The sequence below is a fragment of the Caenorhabditis elegans genome, chromosome III (assembly GCF_000002985.6).
Source record: "Caenorhabditis elegans chromosome III".
Lineage (NCBI taxonomy): Eukaryota > Metazoa > Nematoda > Chromadorea > Rhabditida > Rhabditidae > Caenorhabditis > Caenorhabditis elegans.
The window spans coordinates 11170871-11195540 of record NC_003281.10 but is presented as its reverse complement, the minus strand read 5'-3'; the positions used below and the strand labels follow the sequence as shown (position 1 = coordinate 11195540).

The 24670-nt window shown below is 38.9% G+C and overlaps 1 protein-coding gene across 3 annotated transcripts; it reads left to right on the top strand.

Annotated features, from left to right (window-relative positions):
* Positions 1 to 339: 339 nt before the first annotated feature.
* On the top strand, positions 340 to 24651 carry tra-1 (Sex-determining transformer protein 1; the record flags this gene model as incomplete). 3 transcript variants are annotated; one of them, NM_001027709.4, is made up of 18 exons in its annotated part: positions 340 to 498; positions 581 to 676; positions 2439 to 2499; positions 3610 to 3726; positions 11607 to 11827; positions 12350 to 12393; positions 12455 to 12563; positions 13044 to 13211; positions 14280 to 14444; positions 16200 to 16457; positions 17675 to 17737; positions 19341 to 20076; positions 20209 to 20274; positions 20352 to 20753; positions 21677 to 21993; positions 22379 to 22565; positions 22794 to 22942; positions 23297 to 24651. In NM_001027709.4, the coding sequence occupies 18 exons, from the start codon at positions 478 to 480 to the stop codon at positions 23447 to 23449; spliced, it is 3333 nt and encodes a 1110-aa protein (NP_001022880.2). The 3 variants fall into 3 exon arrangements, with proteins under 3 accessions (NP_001022880.2, NP_001022881.2, NP_001427144.1); NM_001440213.1 differs by lacking the exons at positions 340 to 498; positions 581 to 676 and having other exon boundaries at positions 2448 to 2499; positions 23297 to 23449; NM_001027710.6 differs by lacking the exons at positions 14280 to 14444; positions 16200 to 16457; positions 17675 to 17737; ... (5 more) ...; positions 22794 to 22942; positions 23297 to 24651 and having other exon boundaries at positions 13044 to 13525.
* Positions 24652 to 24670: the final 19 nt, after the last annotated feature.

The following is a 24670-nucleotide window of genomic DNA, read 5'->3' as shown; positions in this document are numbered from 1 at the left end:
CGGGTCTCACCACGATCGTGCCGAGACCCACCCGACAATTAATTTCTCTGCGCCGTTATTTGAAAATTTTTGGCTCCAAACTTTCAAATTGAAAAAGTCATGTATTTTTATATTTAACAGTTCCCAATTTTTTACTGATTTTCACTGAAAAATTGGCGAATTCTCATTCAAAAAGTTTTTAAAATTAATCGAGCCTTACTGTAGTTTTAAAGGAACATGCAGTAATTCTTGCGATGGGTCTCACCACGAACTCTATTCTTTGAATTTTAAATTTAAATTTAAAGATTTTCTTCTCATTTTTCTGCCTAATATCCTTCAAATCTATTGATTTTTTTTGCAGAGAATGTGCCAGGAGGCTCGCCACGTCATCTTCTAAATAATCAACACTATTTGGAGCATCAAGAGCCCCCGCGTCAAGCAATTTTCAACGCAACTCTCCAAATTCAACAGGAAATCAAAAACAACGAAAACGGCGGCATGATGGCCCCCAGTACTGAGGTTAATTCGAGGAATTTTGAATTAAAAAACTAATTTTTACAATTTTCACATTAAAAATTCGTTAAAAATCAATTCTCTCCAGGATCCCGATACGGTTGTCGAGGCTCAACGTCGTGGAAGCTTCTCGAAGAAAAAGAATGCAAATGGGTGGAATAAGGTGGAGCTTGTCGATCAGTGTGTAAGTTTGTGAAGCTGAAAAAAAAATCCATAAAAATCGAACATTTCTAGCGAAATCCCGGTATCTCTACCGCAAAATTCGTAGATTTTTGGAAAAATGCACATTTTTCAGACAAAAACTTTTCGAAAAAGCAGATTTATCACAAAAATTTGAGAAAAATCGAATTTTCACGTACCAGGAGTGGTTTTCCGGAAAAATTCACCGAAATTCGCTTAAAATTGAACTGAAAACGTCCGAAATTTCAATTTTTTGTTGATTTTCCCACTTTTTAAGCTTTTTTTTCAAACCTAACTGTATTTTAAAAATTTAGCCTTATTCAGAATTAAATCAGAATTAAAGAATTAAATTCAAACTTAAAAATTTTAAAAATTCGAGTTTGACAACATGTTGAGCTTGAAAATCGCAGTTTTAGGCTTAGGCTTTTAGGCTTATAATTAGGCTTAGGCTTATGCTTAAGCTCAGGCTTAGGCTTAGGCTTAGGCTTGGGCTTTTAGGCTTAAACTTAGATTCAGGATTAGGCTTTTAGGCATAGGTTTAAGCTTAACCTTAAGCTTAGGCTCAGGCTTAAACATAGGCTTAAGCTGAGGCTTAGTCTCAGCCTAAGGCTTAGGCTTAGGCGACGGATTAGGCTTAGGCTTAGGCTTTAGCATAGGCTTAGGCCTAGGCTCAGGCTCCGGGGAAGAGAAATTCCTAGAAATTCCTTTAAAAAACCCAGGAAAAACGACAAAAATCTGAAAAAAATGGGGCTTTCTGTAGTCGGGTCAAAAAAATGCATGTCTAGGCGTCTAATTTCAAAAACACTTCCAAAATATTATTTCCGGCAATTCCGGCAAGTACCCCGCACCCCTGAATCAGGCCTGCCGGTTTTTTTTTTCAAATTTTGCTCATTTTGCTCAAAAAAAAAACAGACCGAAAATTGAACATTTTTTCGGCGGCACCCCGGACCTTTTTTCTGCGGTCCTATAAAAACACGTGGTGCCAGACTGTCCCATCACGTTTTGTTGATCTACGAAATTGCGGGAATTTTTTGCCCAAAAAAATAACACGTTCTTAACCATGCAAAATCAGTTTAAAAGTGTGCGTCTCTTTTCCCGCATTTTTTGTAGATCAACGTAGATCAAGCCGAAATGAGACACTCTTACAGCACTTGTAAAAATATAAAAATCGATTTTCCCTCGAAAATCGCCAAATTTTCCCGCCAAAAACTTGTCGATTTTCTCGTCTCTGGGTTGTCCAACCGTGAGAATTTATATTTTTCTTCTTCTTCTTCTCAATTTTCTCAGCTCTACATGTTTCTCATTTCCTTTTTCGGGTTCATATCACCACCGTTACCTCGTCTAGACCGCCCGAATATTTCTGCTCCTCTGATCATCGAACACTGCTCCGCCACTACTTTTTTTTCGCTGGGCGCTGTTGCTGCTCCTGCCACGTCGTTTTTTTTTTCCGCTCGACTGATAAGGAGTTGTTCTATCCAAAATTCGAGAGACAGAGAATTCCGATAAAAATACATACATATTATTTTGAAGTTCTCGTGCACTTTTGCTCTTACACTGGCACCGCCGAGCACACCCCCGCCGCGGTTGATGAGGAGGTCAGAAAAGTATAATTTGGGTCTTAGCACGCCCTGAAAATGCAAAAAAATATGGATTTTTTCAGTCAGAAGCTCATTTTTTAGGGGATTTTATCTAGAAATTCCCTAAAATTTTGGGCCCTTTCTGGATTTTCTCATGAATTTTTTAAATCAATTTTTACAATTTTCCAGGCCAAGCAAATGGGTTCGGAGGACAAACAACCTGGTGGTGGCGACGTGAAAACCGAAAATGGTACGGGAAATCGCGCTCCGTTGAGAATGACCGCGCGATTCGGCGGCAATTTGAATAGTTTTAACGAAAAAAAATGCGGAAGAAATTCGCATTAGAGCGCATTTGCACCCACATTTTTTCTTTGAAAATCGCCCGATGGAGTCGGATGGACCACCCGTTTTCAGCTTTTCTAGAGAAATTATTCAGTTTTAGACCAAAAAATTCCACAGAAAATAGAAAATTCCACAATTTATAAATATACATTTATTAGAAAAAATTTTTGAATTTAAAAAAACGGGCGATTTTCGACTCTAGACACCGCCTTTTTTCAAAAATTTTTGTAATTTTTGGGCAAAAATGGCTCGGCAAACCGAATTAAAAAATTTCCGGCAAATTGGAAAATTGCCGGAATTTAAAATTTCCGGCAAATCAGCGAGTTGCTGAAATTTGAAATTTCCGGAAAATCGGAAATTGAAATTTCCTGCAAATTGGAAAGTTGCCGGAATTTAAAATTTCCGGCAGATCGACAAATTGGCAGAATTTGGAATTTCCGGCAATTCGGCAAATCGCCAGAATTTGGAATTTCCGGCAATTCGGCAAATCGCCAGAATTTGGAGTTTCCGGCAAATCGGAAAATTGCCGAAAGTTGAAATTTCCGGCAAATTTGCGGAATTGAGGATTTCAGGCAAATCGGGTGAAATTGGCAGAGTTGAACATTTCCGGCAAATCGGCAGAATTTGGAATTTCCGGCAATTCGGCAAATCGCCAGAATTTGGAATTTCCGGCAATTCGGCAAATCGCCAGAATTTGGAATTTCCGGCAAATCGGAAAATTGCCGAAAGTTGAAATTTCCGGCAAATTGGCGGAATTGAGGATTTCAGGCAAATCGGGTGAAATTGGCAGAGTTGAACATTTCCGGCAAATCGGAAAATTGCCGGAATTTAAAAATTTCCGGCAAATCAGAAAATTGCCGGAATTCGAAATTTCCGGCAAATCGGAAAATTGCCGGAAGTTGAAAAATCCGGCAAGTTTTCGGAACTTAAAATTTCTGGCAAATCGGAAAATTACAGGAATTTAAAATTTTCGGCAAATCGGCAAAAATTTCCATTTTTCACCACTTTTTTTTTGCAGATCCATCAAAAAACGGACTCGGCTCGGCAACAAGTAATTTCATTCAAAGCTCAGTTCCCCCGTCACATCAAACTTTGAGCAATCCTCTGCAGCTGAGCCCACCGGCAGAAGCTTCAGGTCAGTTTTTTTTCTTTTTTTCTCAGAAAATATATATATCTGTGTTTGATAATTCTAGGGCTCATGGGAGAAAAAAAAAAGAAAAAATGCGTGAAATTATAGGGTCACTTTTGTGAGAAGTAGCTAAAGTACATCGGAACTTTTAGCTTGAAAAACATTTTTTTTTTTTTTGAGAAAAAAAAAATTAATTTTAAATTTTCTGTAATCCTCCATTTTTATTATCATAGAGTAGGAAAAGTACACCGTGAGCATGAAATTTGCTGGAAAAATCCGAAAAATCCACTTTTTCTTCATTTCCCCATTTTGTACTCCTCTCGGACAAGTCAATTCTGCGAAATTTGAAAATCTGGAGATTTTTTCAATTTTTCGCAATTTAAATAGCTTGAAATGATGGGAAAATGCGATGAAAACATGCTGTTAGCTCCAAATCAGGGAATTTTCATAATTTTCCAGATTTTAGCTTTTTGTACTCCTCTCGGACAAGTCAATTTTGCCAAAATTTGAAAATCTGGAGATTTTTCGATTTTTCGTAGAATTTTCGTTATTCTAACTTTTGTAAAGTGCACCAGAAGCTTGAAAATTGCTCAAAAATGAATTTTTGACCATTTTGCATTGTGTACTCCTCTCGGAAAAGTCGAATTTTTGGAAATGTAGGAATTTTCCAATTTTTTGCGGATTTTGCTCAAAAATGCTTCCAAAAGATCTATACGAATATCAGCATCGTCAAAATCGCATCATCACGTCACTCCTCCAATACGTATTGCTGTGTACTCCTCTCGGACAAGACAGTTTTTTGAAATTCGTATTTTTGAGATTTTTCAATGACTTCTAGGTGTTCAGTCGCTGAAATTTGTAGAAAATAGCTCGAAAAACCATTTTTACAACAATTTATCCGACAGTTCTCTTCGTGTACTCCTCTTGGACAAGCTGGAATTTCGAAAAACTCGACTTTTCTTTGGATTTGCACCATTTTTAAGGAAAATTTTAAATTTGTCGCTCACGAAGTCTTCCCGAATCTCGAAGCACCTGTGTACTCCTCTCTGACGAAAATCTGTGGTTTTACCAATAACTTCTCCACCCCCCGACTCACTAAGTACCCCCATTAAATAGGGTGCTCAGGCCCCCCGAAATTCCATTATCACCAGTGACACGTGTGTTTTATATGTCTCACCGAGCTCCGCCGCCGAAACATGAGGTCGCCTGAGAGGACGCCTGTTCGCCGAAGTGATTTCTATCTGTGTGTGTTGTCGCCTCCCGGAGGGTCCATGAGTATCATCAAGAGGGCGAAAAATGAGAAATGTTCCTTCGTTTTTTTTTGTGCTGCACATTTTGGTGATATGCTGTCTTAGAGCACACACACACACACAGGGAGAAGAAGAGCTTGATTGATTGCCTGTTCTACTTGAGCCTAGGCGAGCTTCTGATGATGCTCTCTTCTACCCCTTCGGGTGCCCCCAGACTTTGTTTAGTTTACAATTCATTTTAGAAACCTCTACTCTCAATTTTTTTCCCATCATCATTTCATCCAAATTGTTTATAAACCGCCCATTATCAAATTTCTCGTCGATTGGTTTCCTAGCGGGGGGTACTGTAGAAAATGGACACACGGAGAGATAAGGAGAATTGGGCAACTTTTAATGGGAGAGAAAAGTTGCGGAATTTGAGGGCTGGTCGGGATCAGGGGTGTGCGGCAAATCTCAAAATTTGCCGAGCTCGGCAAATTCGGCAAATCTCTTTTTTCAATATTTGCCGAGCACGGCAAATTCGGCAAATTTGCCGTGCTTAACAAACTCGGAATAATTTTATACTTTTTGATGTTTTTTTGAGCACCAAAACTACTGAATTCTTAACACTCATCTGGTTTCTGAATAAGTTCCGTGTAGTCTGTCTGCTTAAGCATCAAAATAACTCAATTTTGTGTCATTTTACTAAATTTTTGGCGAAAAAATCAATGGTCTTAGTCAAAATTGCACTCTCAATTTTTTGACGTGTGCGGCAAATTTCGAAATTTGCCGAGCTCGGAAAATTCTGCAAATGTACTTTTTTGAAATTTGCCGAGCTCGGCAAACGGCAAATTCGGCAAATTTGCCGCACATTCCTGGTCGGGATACTGTAGCTCAGAATTCTGGCTCCTGGAGGTACTGTAGCTCAGAATCGCTCTTGGCACCGGGGGTACTGTAGCCCAAAATCGCTCTTGACAGGAGTACTGTAGCTCAGAATCGCTCTTGACAGAAGTACTGTAGCTCAGAATCGCTCTTGGCAGGGGTACTGTAGCTCAGAATTGTTCTTGGCAGGGGCACTGTAGCTCAGAATCGTTCTTGACAGGAGTACTGTAGCTCAGAACTGTTCTTGACAGGAGTACTGTAGCTCAGAATTGTTCTTGACAGGAGTACTGTAGCTCAGAATCGCTCTTGGCAGGGGCACTGTAGCTCAGAATCGTTCTTGACAGGAGTACTGTAGCTCAGAACTGTTCTTGACAGGAGTACTGTAGCTCAGAATTGTTCTTGACAGGAGTACTGTAGCTCAGAGTCTTAAAAGCTATGTTCTCTTGAAGGAGGTGCAGCTGGGAATCTAGAAGGCCCAGGAAAGCCGTAGCTTAGAATCCGAAAGATCAGACTTATGGGTCAACTTTTCCACGTTTCCTTATGGAAGCTGAGAAAAATCCAGTGAAATCCTTAAAATTACACTGATTTTCTATAGTTTTCCGGAAAATCGTCGATTTTTTTGGAATTTAGGAATTTATTTGAGTTTGGACATTTCCAAATGTCCACCGAAACGAAAATTTGTAATTTATAAAATCAAATTATCAAATTTCGGCAAATCCTAAGTTTTCTACGAGAAAATAGACGACAAAGCCCAAAAAATGAAGAAATGGCCTGCGTTTTTTCCAGCTGAAACAGTGGCAACATTTGGTACCGCCCGGGATTCTTCTGCCCAGTGTAACCTTTCACATCAGTAGTCTCTTCGTTTCACAAAAAAAGGTTCAGACACAAACCCTGGAGATAAGAAAGTGGATCGGGGCGACTTTTTCTGAATTTTTTTCTTCCGAAGAAGACGGACGACGACGCCGGGTGGTGTTACAGTGTAAGGGTTCTCCTAATCAAACATCTCACCGGAGCAATCGATTGTGATCTATCTCTCTCTCTCTCTCTCTCTTTAAGTTTTGGTTTTCATCAAATAAAACCAGTTTCCCTCGCCAAGTCTCCTGGCGATTGATGGACTGTAACCAGTCACCCGGAACCTGGTTAACTTCTTCTCTCTCATTTCCCTTTTGCCGTGTGTGTTGCCATAGCGAGAATGAAAGTGAAAGTTGATTTTTTTTCCTTCAATTTTTCTCTGTTTCTGCCATGGCGGTATACGGTACGACCCCCGCCGATTACACATTGGGAGGGAAACCGAAATTTGAAAAGAGATTTTTTGGGGGGAAAGAAGAGGAGGAGCACGGCCACCCGGCACGCTTATCAATTTTCGCCTCCTCCTCGCCAGCCTCGCCTCTCGGGTAGTACCCTTCACCAATCACTGATAACCCATATACATGATTGGCACGACAGTTTTTTAACGAGTTGTGCGGTAGGAGAAGCTGATGGACGACAATAATGCGGACATGATTATGGGCCTGATGAGCTGGTATTACACACAAGGTGAGCGAAAAGGAGTATTTTTTCTTTGTCAAGCTGTGCTGAGATGAATCCTAAGGATCCTTGGGATCCTTCTCGAGATCTTAAGATCTTGTCTCTGATCCGATTCTCCAGCAAGTCCTCCGGAATGTCCTTGGGATCTTTCTGTTCTGAACGTAGCTCTCGATCCTTGGAAGAATCCTGGATTTTTCGGCTTTGTTGGTCCTAGGGATCCTTCATACAGGAAGTTCTATTGGAATTCGAACTGGTTAGAATCATTGGCTTCTAGAATCAGAAGCGTTCACTATAACTCCTGAAGCTCAAGGATCCTTGCAGGGATCTACAAGCTTCGGAGTTCGGTAGCTCAGCTTCTACTTGAAATTCTTTTTTGCCGGAATGAAGCTAAAGCCTCGCTTCTGTTTAAGAGTTCCGGGTAGAATTCTAGATGACTTGTGATGGCTCACCTCACCTTTTCAAAAGTACAACTCATACGACCTCCCTGGAGACGTGGGATCAGCTGAGCCCCTGAACTTTTCTCTCAAACACGTCAATGCGATAGCAGACAGTTGAACATAATTGTAGTGGTCAGCTTGTACTTTTCTCTTTTCGGCTTTTTTTTCACGGAGCTCACTACTCCTAGCCAATTTGTAGTGGGGAGGCGGAGCCAAGAATTCGCACTTTTCCCATTGGCGGTCTCCTAACTTCTTATCAGTTATTTTATAGTTTCCTCCGTGGCACCGCCGCCGCCGAAACCTATTACTGTCAAGCGCCACCGATGGGAAAAAAATTGGAGAACTCGGCGGAGGGAAATGCTAATTAGAGTGCAAAAACGCGCGGCGCAAAGGCGCTCGCTCTAATGAGAAACTCGGCCGAGCAGCAGAAGCAGGAGCTCTTTTCGAAGAGAGAGCACTTTCAGATTTTTAAGTTTGAGAGGGAGGGAGAGAGTCTCCTCTCATCGATTAGAGCGTGTGCGAGGCCCTTTTCCGCCGGGGTGAGCCTTCTTCTGAAGCTTGATCTAGAGCTTAAGCAAAAGATCAAGCTGCACAGGCTTAACTATATTTCTAAGGCGTCCAAAGATATTTGGCGAAAAAAAACCGAACGTCACTGCAGCCTGAACCAGGTGTCAATAATTGACAGCCGGTTCGATTGAAATTTGCCACCTCTGAGAGCCTAAAAAAGCTGAGCTGCTCCTTCCTTCTTTTTGCTCACGTCGTCGTTCTCTCATATTTTCTCTCCCCTTTTTGCTCCTTTTTTCTCTCTTTTTTTCCGACACACACACACACACACACGAATTCGTTCTGGACCGCCCAGAAGGCACGGACATCTAGAGTTTCCCCGTCCTCTTTTTGCTCCTCCTAGTTTGTTATTCTTTTCCTTGAAGAATTTATTGGCTACGGTAGTTGTTGAAGCTCACCACTTGAACATGAAATCTTGAAAAACCGAACACATTGCTACTTTCAGCTGTTCTTCTTCTTCTTCGAACAGTGTGGGCGTGACTTTGCGCAGGCGGCTGAAAGCGAAAATGTGAAGAAAACCCCATAATTTTGTTTCACGGCTCACACCTTGCTGATTTAGTTGTTTGTTCAAGAGTGTTCCTCATTTCAAGTTGAGTAAACTTTTCCTCTTGTTATTTCGCTTCTGATTAGTTGTGACGATTGTTTTTTTGGAGTTAGGGGCTTCTAGGCCTACAAAAGCCTAGAATATAGGATCTGGAGCTCTGAAGGTTCTGAAGATTGGATAAAGACTTTGGGATCGAAAGTTCGAATCCGAAGTTTAAGTCTGAAGCCTGAAGTTACAAGTTCTTTAAGCCCAGAGCATAGGGCCCTCGGAAGTCTGAGAAAGAGCCTAGTGCTAGACTAGACTAGACAAGACTAGTGCTTTGAGCCTAAACCAAAGAGTCTAGACTTCGACCCTTATGAGATTACGGCGCGAGCCCTATAAATCTTGAATCCTGAGTCCCTGACCACGGCTCCAAAAATTTCTCCGATTCTCTAGATTCTAAGAACCCAGGCTTGCCTGCTAGCTTACCGTAGACCTCACTTATCATTTTTCGACGGTGTGTATGTCTCCAATCACCGCCCGTCTTTTTCTCCGTCATCAGAGATAGATAGTGAGCCGGCCCGGTCGAGAAACGGAGCAGAAACTTAAAAGTGCAAAAAAAGGGCACTGAAGCATTTGTGGCTCACTCACACACGCGGCGGCCCTCCCCGTCAGCTTCTCATCATCGCCCTGGAAAACGCAGCAGCAGAAGCATCAGAAGGCGTTGGCGGGCGCGGCGACCGACCATGGAGGCCTACTTGTTCCGGAGGGCGACTCTGGCGACAGCGCCGTGTACTCTTCTGCGCCTACTCGTCTCGTCTCTCGCACTCTTCCTTCCTAATCATATATTCAGTGCTTCGTTGATCTCTTTTCTCGTCCTTCTCCAAGTGCCACACTATTTTCTCTGGAAGAGTGTTGTCGTCTCGGCGCCGCGGCGCCGACCACCAGGACACTACGCCACACACGTTGCGAACGAGAGAGCCGGAGGGAGCAGCGACGGCGGCGGCGCCTGAAAAAATGAAGAAATGCGAGAGAGAAAGAGCAAGAGCAGAAGCACGCGTGTCTTGGCCGAAATGTTTATGCATGGCGGCGGCGGCGAGGGACGAGTGATGATGATGATGACTCGGCGGGAAAACAGAAAGGGCAGCCAATCCAATGAACGTCGTAAACAACTTCTATTGGGAGGTCCACAGGGAGGGGTTCTATAGACTGAACTTCTGGATTCAGGAGGCCTATAGACCTTGGAACCGAGCTTAATTAGAGCTTCAAGTGAGCCTTGAGCCAGGTAATTTTTACAAAGCCTGTAGAGCTTTCGGAGCAGCATAGACTTGAAAAAAGCAATAGCAGTTTTCAAGAAAATTACACATTGAACATCTTTCTGAACCCAAAATGGGAATTTTCCATCGAGAAAGATGCGGCAGCTTTTCTGAGAGTTTCAAGGAAATCCCTTCCGAAAGAAAATTGCTCTTTGCAGTCTTTTTTTAAGCTCATACACGGATTAGCCTCCGGGAAACATTATGCAGACGTTGTCTAATCCGACAGACATCTCTATGCCGAGCACTTATACGTCCTTGATTTTTACGATTTCGAGATTTCCTGCACCGGAACCCTGAAGCCCCTCAAGGCAACCGAAAAAGTCCGCCAAACCTACCGTACTCCTCCAGTTGGCAACTGATTAGCGCGACTTTCTCTCCTGTCACTAATCTCCTAATTTACGACACCCCGTCGTCCGTTATCTTCTTCTCAAATTTCACTGGGTTTACGGCTGGCAGCAGCAGTGGCAGTGGCAGCAGCAGACCACCTTCAGTACCGCCCATTCGTTGTACCGTACTCCCCCTCTTCCGCTCTCGGTGAATCATTTTGTTTTTGGCTTACTCGGGAAGCGCTTCACATTTCTTCAAAGCTGCTTCTCATTTTCTGATCCTCTGATCCGTTCATCCTCTGATCCTTTCCAACTGCTCCTAGTTCTCTCGTACTTCTTTCTGATTGTCTGCTCTTTGAAGCACGCTAGATCTCCCTAGCGATTCGGTGCTTCGCAGAAGGCTTCTCAGAAACGATACTCCGTCTCTTCTTGATCGTTCTACACATCTGAGAAGGTTCGAGAAGCAGAAGACCAATTTTTTCGATTTCCTGATCTTCCGAAACCTCTTTCCTCCAATCCCACCGAAGCTTCTACTGATCCTTCGATCCTTCTTGTTCCATCCTTCCTCTCTACCGTACTCCTCTGCCCTCCTTTTCCCTCTGATGTTCTCTTTCAACCTCCCTTCGATCCTTCCACCTCTTCTTCTACCATCCCACTGATCCTCCGATCCTTCTAGCGAGCATGGAAGATCACAGCGAGGAAATGTCCCCGCCATCACTTCTGGAGCATCATTTCCTCTCCACCATCGACAAGGACGCATCGTCCAACTCGTCATCCTTCCTATGGTCTTCACCTGGATCCTCCACCTCATCCGATCAATCTTCTTCACTCAACAACTCATCCATCAGCTGGCCCTCGTCGGCTTCTTCCTCGGCCTTTACCTCTCCGGAAGAGTCGAGCACCAAACGAGTTGGCCTGTTTGATAATAATAATTGGGGTTTCGGCCTCCGTGCATTGCTACAGCATGTCTCTGAGACGCTTTGTAAGTTGGCGCTTTTGGATTTGGAGTCCTCGTGAGCCCTAGGAAATTGAAATTTTGAAAAATTTCACAAAAAAAACCCTCCAATAATATCTTCTTCCAGTGGCCCAACAATCCGGAGCATCTCAAGTTTTTCCGACATTTCAAGCAGCTCTCGGAGCATCATCCGATGAGCTTCTTCAGCCGAATGCCACGTCATCATCCACGTCATCCTCCGCGTCGACATCGTCAATTGTGCCAGTGGTGAAGTTTACGAATCAAACAGCACCAAATGGTAGTACGGTTGCCACGTCAGTCGGGCAAAATGTTCGACTTACCATTAATGTGAGTTTTTTTTGCGCGCGAATTTTGGCAAAAGCTAGGAATTTTGAAACTTTCTCGAAAAAATGAATTTTTTGCTGATTCTCAGAATTTTCCCAATTATTACAAGAAACCGGCAAATTTGCCAATTTTTAGATTTCTTTTTGGTATTTTGGTAATCAGGGCTGGGTGGCAATTGCCACTCGGCAAATTTTTTGTAGGCAAATCGGCAATTAGCCGGTTTGGAAATTTTCATTTTTGGTAATTGTCGTTTGCCGGAAATGTTAAATTTCGGCAATTTTCCAATTAACCGGAAATTTCAAATTCCGGCAATTTGGCGGTTTGCCGATTTGCCGGAAGTTTTCTAATCCGGAAATTTGCCGATTTGTCAAAAAAAAATCCGCAACTTTCACATGTGGCAGTAAATTTAAAAGTTGCCGATTTCCCGAATTTTGGTGCTTTCTGCCAAAAATCTGAAAACCTAGTGAATTTCCGATTGCCGATTTTCCGAATTTTCCCGTTTTACAATAAAACTATTGTTTCCAGGGAAAACGTGTCGGACGTCCGCCGGGAACCTTCAAACGACCACAGTAAGTTTTTTTTTTGCCTGATTTTCTGGAAATGGTGCCTATAAGAGAGAGTACTTTCCAGAAACAACGCTGCCAACAGTTCGAACAGTGGAAATGATTCGGATATGATGGGAGATCACGATTTGACATGTCGTTGGAAGTCGTGTAACTCTAGTTTCCAGACTCTCAAGGTATTGGAAAATGCTCGAAAATTGACATTTTGCGCTTAGCTCGACTGAATTAGTGTAGACTTTTTAGATTTGAAAGAGTGTGCTCGAAGTTTTGTGCATTTTTTTTGTAAACCATGAAATTGTATCGTATTGTGTCAATTTTGGTGGTTTTAGGTGCTTCTTTTAGATGGATTTTTGAAATTTTAAAAAATATATGCCTAATTTTGAAAATTATCGAAGTTCTGCCAAAATTCCTGATTTTTTAAAACTGAGGAACGTTTTTTTCCTAATTTGAAAAAAAGTACATATATCAGGTGGGTGGCAATTGCCGTTCCACAAATTCGGCAAATTTCAATTCCTCCAATTTGCCGATCTGCCGGAAAACATCGTTTGCCGCCCATCTATATATGTATATATATATATATATATATATATATATATATCATCGTAGGAATAGTTTTAATCATTTTCTCCCAAAAAAAACGCCTCAAAAATTGTCAGGCACTAGTGGATCATGTTCAAGAAAGTCACGTCCAATCAACTGAACAAGAACATCACGCATGGCGTTGTGAGTGGGAAGGATGTGATCGAAATGAGACGTTCAAAGCATTGTACATGCTCATTGTGCATGTTCGACGTCATACAGGCGAGAAGCCCAACAAGTGTGAGGTTGGTTTTGGTGGTGATAATGAGATTTGAGATGATATAATGCCCACTTTTCCTTATGGTTTTGATGGAAATTATGGTCTCGGAAAAGTGTCTCGGAAATTTTGAAAAAAAATTTTTTTTTTCTGAAAATTCGGAACGACTTTTTTTTTAAACAACATTTTCGAGCAATTTTCTGAGCACTTTCTCTCAAAATTCACATTTTTCTACCTCTTAGCTTTTCCCTTTTTTTTTGTTTTACCTCGTTTGTGTGTTTTTCGTGAACATTGTGAACAAAAACTAGCTGATTAGTTAATAAATTTGTCAGAAAAAAAAAATTTCATTTGATTTTATTCCAGAAAAATCTGTTTTAAAGAAATTTTTAAAAAATCTGGTTCATACAATTTTAAAGGTGGAGTACCGAAATTTGAGACTTTGTTTTTTAGACACAAATTGGTCCAAAACTACCGAATTTCGTAATGAGACGTTTTGAAAATTTCTCAAAAAACGGTTATGGTGGCTCAAAGTTCGGCAAAATAAGGCCCATTTTCATCTAAAATCAAAATTTGTTCCAACTTCTCGGTGCCGCGACGTCTCGAGCTTAATTTTTATTTATTCATCATTTTTTAATAAATATTGTGGCCTTTGATTGTGCGTTTATTCGTTGATTTAAGTACATTATGGTCTTTGGGGCTCAAAATGTAACTTTTATTTAACGAATAAACGCCCAATGAAAGACCACAATATTTATTAAAAAGTGATGAATAAATAAAAATTAGGTTCCAGACGTTGCGGCACCGAGAAGTTGGAACAAATTTTGATTTTAGCTGAAAATGGGCCTTATTTTGCCGAACTTTGAACCGCCATAACTTTTTTTTCAGGAATTTTCAGAACGTCTCATTACGAAATTCGGTAGTTTTGGACCAATTTGGGTCTAAAAAACCACCTTTAAATAGAAGATTATGGAAACTTTCAATAATTGGAATATTTGAAAATTCCAAGAAATGTATCAAAAATTCGATTCCCCCCATTATAAAATAGAAGAACTGTATAACTATGGAGTATAAGAGAGTTTCCCCCTCTAATTTACAGTATCCTGGATGCGGAAAAGAATACAGTCGACTCGAAAACCTGAAAACCCACCGGAGAACTCATACAGGCGAGAAACCATACAAATGCGAGTTTGCCGACTGTGAGAAGGCGTTCAGCAACGCGTCGGATCGTGCCAAACATCAGAATCGTACACATTCGAATTTGGTAGGTCACGGTGTAGTAGAGGGAGGAATAGGGGGAAATTGCCGGTTTGCCGGAATTTCTCAATTCTGGCACTTTGCCGGTTTGCCGATCTGACGGAAATTTTAATTTTTGGCAAGTTCTGCAAACTGCCGGTTTGCCAAATTTGCCGGAATTTCTCAATTCCGGCAAATTGACGAAATGCCGGAAATTTTCAATACCGGAACTTTGCCGGTTTGACGATTTGCCGGAATTTCTCAATTCCGGCAAGTTGACGAAATGCCGGAAATTTTCAATACCGGAACTTTGCCGGTTTGACGATTTGCCGGAAATTTTCATTTTCGCCAAATTGCCGATTTGCCGGAATTTATCATATCGGGCAATTGCCGTTTGCCGGAAATTTTAAATTTTGACAACTTGCCGATTTGCCGGAAATTTTAAATTCCGCAAACTTGCCGATTTGCCGGAAATTTTAAATTCCGCCAACTTGCCGATTTGCCGGAATTTCTCATATCCGGCAATTGCCGGTTTGCCGGAAATCTAAAATTCCGCCAACTTGCCGATTTGCCGGAAATTTTGAATTCCGCAAACTTGCCGATTTGCCGGAAATTTTGAATTCCGCAAAATTGCCGATTTGCCGGAAATTTAAAATTCCGCCATATTGCCGATTTGCCGGAATTTCTCATATCCGGCAATTGCCGGTTTGCCGGATATCAATTTGCCGGAAACACTTAAAACTGTGCCTTTTTGAAATTTTTTTTCCCGTTTTCTTTAGATATTTTCATAGAATTTGCTTAATTTTTCAAAATAGATGAAGGAACATTCATAGGATGCGTACAATTTTGCCGATTAAAATTGAAATTCCAAAATTTCGAGAAAAATGAATGTGAAAAATCACAATTTGCCGGAAAATTCGGCAAATTTTCAATTCCGGCAATTTTTTTTTGACTCATTGCGAGAAAAATTGCGAGGAGAAGTTTAAATGTTTCACTTTAAAGGCTTTAAATACCGTTTTAAATTTGGAATTTTTAACAGTAGAGTTTAAAAAAATATAACCATATGATAGATCAAAATAAGACCTATGTCGGGTTTTTTAAATATGAGGAATTTTTTCGCACTGTCTTTTTATTACGTAAACGCATAATTCTGAGAATGCGTATTGCACAACATATTTGACGCGGAAAATATAACTATATCCCATAGCGAAAACTACAGTAATTCTTTAAATGACTACTGTATCGCTTGTGTCGATTTACGGGCTCGATTTTAGAACTCATTTCAAAATCGAGATCCCGTAAATCGACACAAGCGCTACAGTAGTCATTTAATGGATTACTGTAGTTTTCGCTACGAGATATAGTAATATTTTGCGCGTCAAATATGTTGCACAATACGCATTCTCAGAATTTTGTGTTCCCGTAATGAATTCATACTAATATGACTGAGTAAGACAGTAACAGTAACAATAAAAAAAGAGGGACAATAATTTTTAAAAAATCAATTTCCGTCACGCTGCGATACGTAAAAGTTGACGAAATTCGAAAAATATTTTAAACCAGTATAAACATTTTTTTAAAGGCAATTTTCAATAGTTTCGTTGTGAAATTTGGTCGTTTTAAGTCTAAAAATTGTTTTAAAAAAATGTTTTTTGTTCAATTTTTTCGAAATAGCTTTGTCCCCCGTTGTCGCCTACTAATCCGAATAGGAATAGCTATATAAATGATTCAGAATTCTACAAACCACGGGACTTCTTCCCGAACAACAAGATTTCCATTGCAGAAACCATATAGTTGTCAAATACCGCAATGCACAAAATCCTATACGGATCCATCGTCTCTTCGGAAACACATCAAAGCTGTACACGGAGATGATGAATATGAAAAGGCCAAGAAATCACGTCCGGCAAACTATTCGAATCGTCGACGACCGGATCATCGTTTGGCTCCGCCGACTGGAGCAATGTCTCATCCGTATCTGGCAACGCCGAACTCAGGGGCTTCTGTTGTGGCTCACTCGAGTGTGCATCAGCAGAATTTTGTGAGTTGAGAGGATGAATTTTGAAGGAAAATTGGAATTTGTGAATAAAAAATGCCAAAAAAATTCCCAATTTTTGGCAAAATTATAAGGGATTTTTTTTTTTGAAAAAAAAATTCTCGAAAAAAAGAAGATTTTTTTCTGCAAAATTGAAATTTTTTAGTGGAAAAAAATTAAATTTCACCCAATTTTTTTTCTGGAAAAATTGATAAATTTGCTAATTTTTCAAATTTTCAGAAAAAAAGATCAAATTGAAATAAATATAATTTGCAAATTTTTTTGAGGTAAAAAACTTTATCAGAGCCGTTTTTTAAAAGAATTTTTCTCAGAAAAAATTGGAAAACACTGAATTTATTTTTTAAAAATTCAAAAAACAAAGTTTTTGAAGAAATTTTATTTTTAAAATTATTTTTCAGAAAACTTTTGTGAAAAAAACCAAAAAAGGCTTGTTTAGCTGAAAAAAATGCAGTAAAAATTTGTGGAAAAATTCAATTTTTTCATGAATTTTCGAGTTCAAATGTGTAAAAAATTCTAAATTTCCGAGAAAAAAATTCAATTTTTTTTTAAATTTAAAATTTGTACCTGTTTGGCAAAAAATTGGAATAAAAACGTTTTTATTGATTTTTCCAAAATTTTGGAATTTTTTTCAATCCAAAAAATGCGCAAATTTCAAATTTTTCTTAATTTTGCATGATTTTTTTCAAAAAAAATTTCAGAAAATTAGGCTAGTTTGGCTAAAAATTGAAGTAAAAAATTGAAATTTGTGGAAAAAAGTTGATTTTTTGATGAATTTTCGAGTTCAAATGTTGGTAAAAAAATTTCTAAATTTCCGGAAAATTTTAAAAAATTGAACCAGTTTGGCTGAAAATGATTTCAAAAATTTGGCTGAAAATTGCAGTAAAAATTGAAATTTATTTTTAAAAAATTTTTATTTTTCAATTTAAAATTAGGTTTTTAGTGGAAAAAAGTTAATTTTTTGATGAATTTTTTTTCGAATTAAAAAAAATTCCAACAAAAAAAAAACGTTTTTTTAATTATTTTTCCGAAACCTTAAATTTTTTCAATCAAAAATTTAAATTTTTTGCAAAAATCAACAAAACTTCCCAAATTTCCCAAATTTCCCAAATTTTGCATGCATTTCCAACCATACTTTACCTTCTGCCCCATCACAAAACCTTTTCCCCCACCACCCACTCATTTTCCGTTTTTTCTTCTTCTAGATCAACATGGCTCTGGCTCAACATCATCATAATGCTCAACGTGCTCAACAACTCATGGCCGCGGTACGGTCATAAACTTTTTTTTTCCATTTTTTTCTGTGTTTTTTTCTAATCCAAACAATTAGCGTTAGTCTAACACCCACATATCACTTTTTATCCCCCCAGTCAACACGTGAATTTTCACACAAAATCTATCCATTTTCGGTTGTTTTGTTTAGTTATTTACCTTTTAATTTTTTGATCTGAAGTCGTTTTAGTTAAAGGAGGACTAACGGTTCTGACGATTTTGAACATATAGACCTAAAATGAGCTCAAATAAACGAATTTCGTAATGAAACTGCTCAAAAAATTTTCAAACGTTTTTTATGGCGGTTCAAAATTTTGAAAAAATTCCACTGATTTTAGCTAAAATCACGAATTTTTCCCATTTTTTGTTGAAATTATCGTCCTTTTTTACATATATTGGTAGTTTATCTCATTTCTTTTTCGTCGATTAAAGTACATTTAAAGCCGATAGGTAACCAATTTCGATGATTTTTGGTTACCTATCGGCTTTAAATGTACTTTAATCGACGAAAAAGAAATGAGATAAACTACCAATATATGTAAAAAAGGGCGATAATTCCAAAAAAGTCAACTTCGGACAGGAGCTGACACGGAGAAACGGGAAAAATTCGTGATTTTAGCCAAAATCAGTGTAATTTTTTCAAAAGTTTGAACCGCCATAAAAAATTTTCGAAAAATTTTTGAGCAGTTTCATTACGAAATTCGTTTATTTGAGCTCATTTTAGGTCTATACGTTCAAAATCGTCAGAACCGTTAGTCCTCCTTTAAAAGTGCCAAGAAATGGGCGTGGCTAGTAATTTTTGATTTTCCAATGAAAAATCGGACATTTTTGATCAAAAATGAACGTTTTCTGTCAAATAATTCAAAATTGCCTAGAAATGGGCGGAGCTTATAATTTTTGAAATTGCAACGAAAAATCAAAATTTTTTTTATCAAAAACCACGTTTTTAGACGGAAATCTCCAAAAACTGCCAAGAAATGGGCGGAGCTTGTGGTTTTACGAATTTTTTGCAAAAAAAATTTTTTTCGGCATTTTTTGGTGAAAAATTTCAAATTTCGGTAGAAATACGATTTTTTAAAAACTGCCAAGAAATGGGCGGAGCTTGTTTATGCTAGAAACTTTATTTTAAAAAGCAAAATTTTTAACGTAAAGCGTAGTTTTTTTTTTCAAACGAAAAAATTGCCAAGAAATGGGCGGAGCTTGTAGTTTTACGATTTTTTGCCAAATTTTTCGGCATTTTTTGGTCGAAATAGTTCGAAATTGCCAAGAAATGGGCGGAGCTTGTTTAATCTAAACATTTTATTTTGAAACCTAATTTTTTCAACCAAAAAAATACATTTTTTGTCTTAAAACTAAAAAATTTAGGTTAAAAGTGGGCGGAGTTAACATTAAAAAAAACCAAAAAGGGGCGGAGCCTGCAAACCACGCCCACAAAATGGACACACTTTTTGACGTTTTTCGAAATTTTTTGAAGCACTAAATTTAAGTTTGAAGCTGGAAATTCTGGAAATTCGAGAATTTTCAAAACAAAAAAATTTAAACTCCGCCCAAAAAATAGGCGGAGCCTGCAACAATAAAATAATTTAAATTTTTTTACAGACCGGAAACGTGATGCCAATGATGGACCCAGCTTCGGCTGCGGCAGCGGCTCAGGCTCAGGCTCATCACCAGGCTCAGGCCCAAATGCTCCAAACTCATATGATGCAGCAGGCTCAAATACAGGCCGCAGCTCAGATGCAGGCACAGGTTCAACATCAGGCGGCGATGCAGGCACATGCGATGCAACAGGCACAGATGGTCCTTCAGAACAATCTGCTCGGCGCGCAGAGCCTGCTGAGCCCGTTTTCTCCGTTGCTTCCACCGTCACGAGCTCCGAATGTTATGGCGATGCTCCAGACTCCACCCACACCGACTTCGGTGGCTCCGATGTTTGATATTATGACGTCACGAGCGCCGATGGCTCCAGTAGTTTCTGCTCCGACAGCTCCAGCTCCACTAGTGCCTGCCCCAGTTCCAGCATCTCCAGTATTCGATGAGCTCCGCGAGCAAATGCGTGAAGTAGAGCCCCTGCAGCAGCAGCAGCAGCAGGAGCCCATGGATCAAGATCTCCAAGATATTCGAGTTGATGGTGACTCTGACGATGAAGATGAAGAAGAACCAAGAACTCCATCCGGAGCACTGCTCTTGCCACGTGGCGGTAACAACGGCGATGGAGGATTCGGTGGATCGGGATCGTCGAGAGCATCCAGTGGAAGTGGAACCATGGAATTGTCGGCTGCTCCGATTAGTCAGAATGGGAGCCGAGCCAGTGGCTCTGGCGAGAGGGGAATGAGAAGTTAGTGGGGGAAAACAATTTGAAAAATGGCGAAAATTTAAGCAGATTTATCGGAAAATCGGCAATTTTGCCCAATTTTTTCAGAAAAATTTCAGATTTTCTCTAATATTTCCAAAAAAGAAACTTTTCCAGGCTTCCTGATTGCTGACATTCTCCAACTCGCGGCGGATTTTCAAAATGAACGTCTTCTCAGCGATGGTAGGTTGTAATGGTAGGCAGGCGCGGTTTCAGGGCCTGCCTGAAACCTGCCGGAAACAATTCAAAACCGTTTACAGTACTCGACTTGGCGATCTTCGACACCCGAGATGTGCGTTCCCTCCACAACATCTACCAAGTCTACATTCGCGCGCACAAAGCAATTCCCATAACCCGTCGTCCATTAGACTGGAATGAAACTCATCAACTCCATAATCTCTATCATGATCCACGCTTCAACCGTGCCGAGCATCAGGACTCGCCCGCCATTCGCGACAGAGATACCAGGTTCTGGAGGACAATCGCCGAGGCGAACACGATGAGACAACGACAAATCGAGCCGGTGCCGTTGGATGATGATGATGAGGGATATTTTGATGAGATGGTGCATCGAGTGCAGAATGGGCGGCTCAATGAGCAATTTATGGAGGGATTCGAGTCGGATGATGATGATGGTTTTGAGGATGAGGATGATGTTCCAGGTTTGTGTTTTTAAGAAATATAACACATAGTAGTAGTGTATTAGATTATACATATATCATGTGAAGTTATAAAATATAGTACATATATAGTATATCAATATTTACTATATGTAAGTATTTAAATGTTAAGATCGTATATAATATCAGTGGTACGATATATAAAAATATTCAGTATGTTAGTATATATCTAAAGTTTAAAGTTTAGATACTATTTACTAACATACTAAACATTTTTATATATCGTACCACTGATATTATATACGATCTTAACATTTAAATACTTACATATGTAGTAAATATAGATATACTATATGTGTACTATATTTTATTCTAAACGTATAAGGTATCTATTAATATTATAGATACTAGATATGTATATTAGTATTATAGTTTATCGAATATTATACTATATATTATGTGAAAGTCTTTTATTCTTTATATATATATATGATCGTACAATTTATTTTTAAGTATGCAACATATAGTAAAAGTAATATTATATATGTAGTATATTAGTATATAGCATCTAAACATATAGAGTATATATTACGAGTATATGTATAGTACTATATAAGTATATAGTCTTCAAATCTTTATAGATATTTTTGTATCATTCATTTTTAACATATAGTAATAGTATATAAAAGTATATAAGTAATATTATATATGAATATACTATGTTAGTATATAACATCAAAAGTATAAAGTATATAAACTAGTGTATATATTATTTTGGTCCAAATAATATATAAAATGATTAAAGTGTTTATAAAACCCTACCTTTAGAAATTTTTTGATTGCTTTTTCTTTTTTATTTTAACAAAAAACTTACTTAATAAGGAATTATACTATTTTTCAATAGTTATACCTATTTTTTTTAGCAGATCTTTAATTACTTCTGAAGTGAAATTTCCCCTTTTCAGGCCTCGGAATCGCGGTATATCGCGGAAGACGTCGAGTTCGACGTGAAGCTTTAAAACAGGCAAATCTCGATATTCAAGAAGCTGAAACTGCTGGCAGAAATGTCGGAGGATTCGGAGATGAAGAGGATCGAAATAACCGGGGACACGATCAGGATAGAAGCTTCTTGGATCATTACTATCCTCCGATGGTGGTGGTGGTAGAGACTGAGAGTCCGCAGATTGTGAGAGATCAAGAAATGATGAGACAATTTGAAGAGGCGAAGAAAAATGTTGAGACGGATGAGATTAAGAAGCGAGCTGAAGCTATGCAGTTTGGAGTGAGTAGGCATGAAAATAAAAAAACGCACCTCGACTTTGGCGGAAAATTCAAATTTTCTGAAAGAATAAATTTTTGCGAGAAATTCAAATTTTATGTAAAGCAATTATTTTTGCGGGAAATTCAAATTATACGAAAAAAAAATTTTGGCGGAAATTTCAAATATTCCGAGAAAAAATTTTTGCAGAAAATTCAAATTTTTTTTCAAAAAATTTGTCGGAAAATTCAAATTTTATTTTAAAAAAACATTTTTGCCGGAAATTCAAATTTTCTGAAATATTATTTTGGTGTACTTAGTAAAACTGAAATTTTATGAAAAACAATTTTTTTTCGGAAATTTCAAATTTTCGAAAAAATATTTTTTCAAAAAAATCAAATTATTCCAGACCTCCAGCAGCCACCATCACACAAAAACGCTTCTTATTCAACGTGCGTTATTCGATAAAACGAGCTCAGTGCGTCGAAGTCTTCTCCAATTCATCACAATCTCTGTTGATCAGGAAGAGCTCCGTCAGAGCTGCCACGCGACGTCGGCTCCGCAGGGAGCTCATGTTGTGCACAATGTGGTTGATGGTAGGGAAATTTGGATTTTCAGAATTTTTCTTTTTTGGAATTGTTGTAAGGTTTTGTTAAAATGTTCAAATTATTTTCAAGTAATTTTAGATCTAGACTTGGACTTAGGCTTAGGCTTAGGCTTAGGCCTAGGCTTAGGCTTAATCTAGGCGTAGGCTTAGATTTAGGCCCCCGATTTAAAAATAAAATACAATTGAGAACATTTTTCACCAATTCCCATATTTCCAGAATTCGACAGTATCATGCGTGCACAAGAAGACTCGAACAACCGTATTCTTCTTTCTTTGGACATCCCCGCTCCATCAGCAGTCACGGGAGTCTCCGGCTCCATTACCCATGCCGATAATTCGGCTCTCCAGCTCCAGCAGGAGCAACCGGTACGGCGGTTCACTCAAAAAATTTTCCAAAGAAAATTATCGATTTTTTGGGAAAAAATCGATTTCCAAAAAATGGCGCCTTTTTTTACCAAAATTATCAATTTTCCAAAAAAAAATAATGAAAAAATCAATTTTTCGAAAAACAAAATATCGATTTTCTAAAAAATTATCGACTTTACAAAAAAACATTTTTTAAAATCAAAATTATCGATTTTTTAAACTATCGATTTTTAAACAAATGTTTCAATTTTTCAAAAAATAATTGTCTATTTAATTTCAAAATTAGTCCACTTTTTTCGGCATTTTTTAAAAGTTAATTTCAGATTTTTTCCACAAAAAATTTATTTTTTTCAGACATCCTCATTCTCGTCGTGGTTCCCAGAAGATGATCCGATCTACGCGTTACCGCCACCGCCACCGCCGCCGGCACCACCACGTCGCCGACGTTCCGCCGACAATAAGGACGATTCGGAGAATATTCCCAAAAAGCCACGTCATCAATTTTAAGACCCCCATTCATTTTTTTTGTGTGTGCTCCCATGACTAATGTACCATGACGTTTTGAGCCATATATAGGCATATATAGTCCATCCACTCTTTTTTTTTGTTTCAAACTTTACCACAATTCATATTTTTCTCCATTTTTCTCGCTCTCTCACGAGCACGGGATTCTGGTTTTCCTCGTTGAATTTTTTGCGCTCTATTGACAATCGCCCGCCGGACAAGTGGTGTACTCCACACGGACAAATGCGTGTAGTTTTACAACTAAAATCGAGACGCGACGCGACACGCAACGCGCCGTAAATCTACCCCAGTAATGGCCGAGCCAAAATGGTCTAGTTCGGCAACAAAGTTCGGCTCGGTTTGTCCGTGTGGAGTACACGAGCCTTCCCACGCGTTGTCCGGCAGTCAATTGTCAATGGAGCGCAAAAAATGCATTGGGGAAGGCCAGAAGCCTGTGTCTGTCTCTCTTTCTCTATCATGTTGCAACTTTTCTTAGGAATTATTCTATAATAGTGAGTACCTTCTTGCCCCTCTCTACATTTTAAGCCAGTTTTTTAAGCCAAGCGACAAAGAAAAAATCCCCACAAAAATTTGAAATTTGAAATATTACCCGCACCCCCAAAATTTCGATCTCTCCTACTCTTCGCCCACCACTTGCAACAAATTTGTTTTTATTTTCTTTTTTATTTTTTATTTTTTTGTTTTTTAATTCTCCCCAAAAAATCTCGCTCTCTATCCCAATTCTTAACCGTTTTCTATCCGAGCCGCCCGAAAATTGTGCTCCGTCCATTTTTTTTTCTATGAATTGAATTTTTTTTCTTCTCAAAAAACCCCCATGATTCGTTTTTTCGTATCTCTGCATCTCTCTCCCCGTTCTCTGCAAAATTTGAACAAAATTGTATATCCCCCACCGCTGAAATAGTTTTCAAAAAACATCACCCCCCTCCACTCACTAGTTTTCCATTAGATTCACCCCCTGTTTTTTTCCTGGAAAATCGATAATTTTCGAGGTTGGAATTTCCTCGAAAATTATCGATTTTCCACTGTTTCCAGTCTGTCACAACATATCTGTCACTCTCTGTCCTTTCCCAATTTTTCTGAAAATTTCAAATTTTCTACGCACTTTTTTAAATTTTTTTTTCTCTGTCCCCCCGTCTCCCGTGATGTTCCAAATATTTCATTCTAATGAAACGTAATATAATTTTTATTTTCATTTGTTTTTTT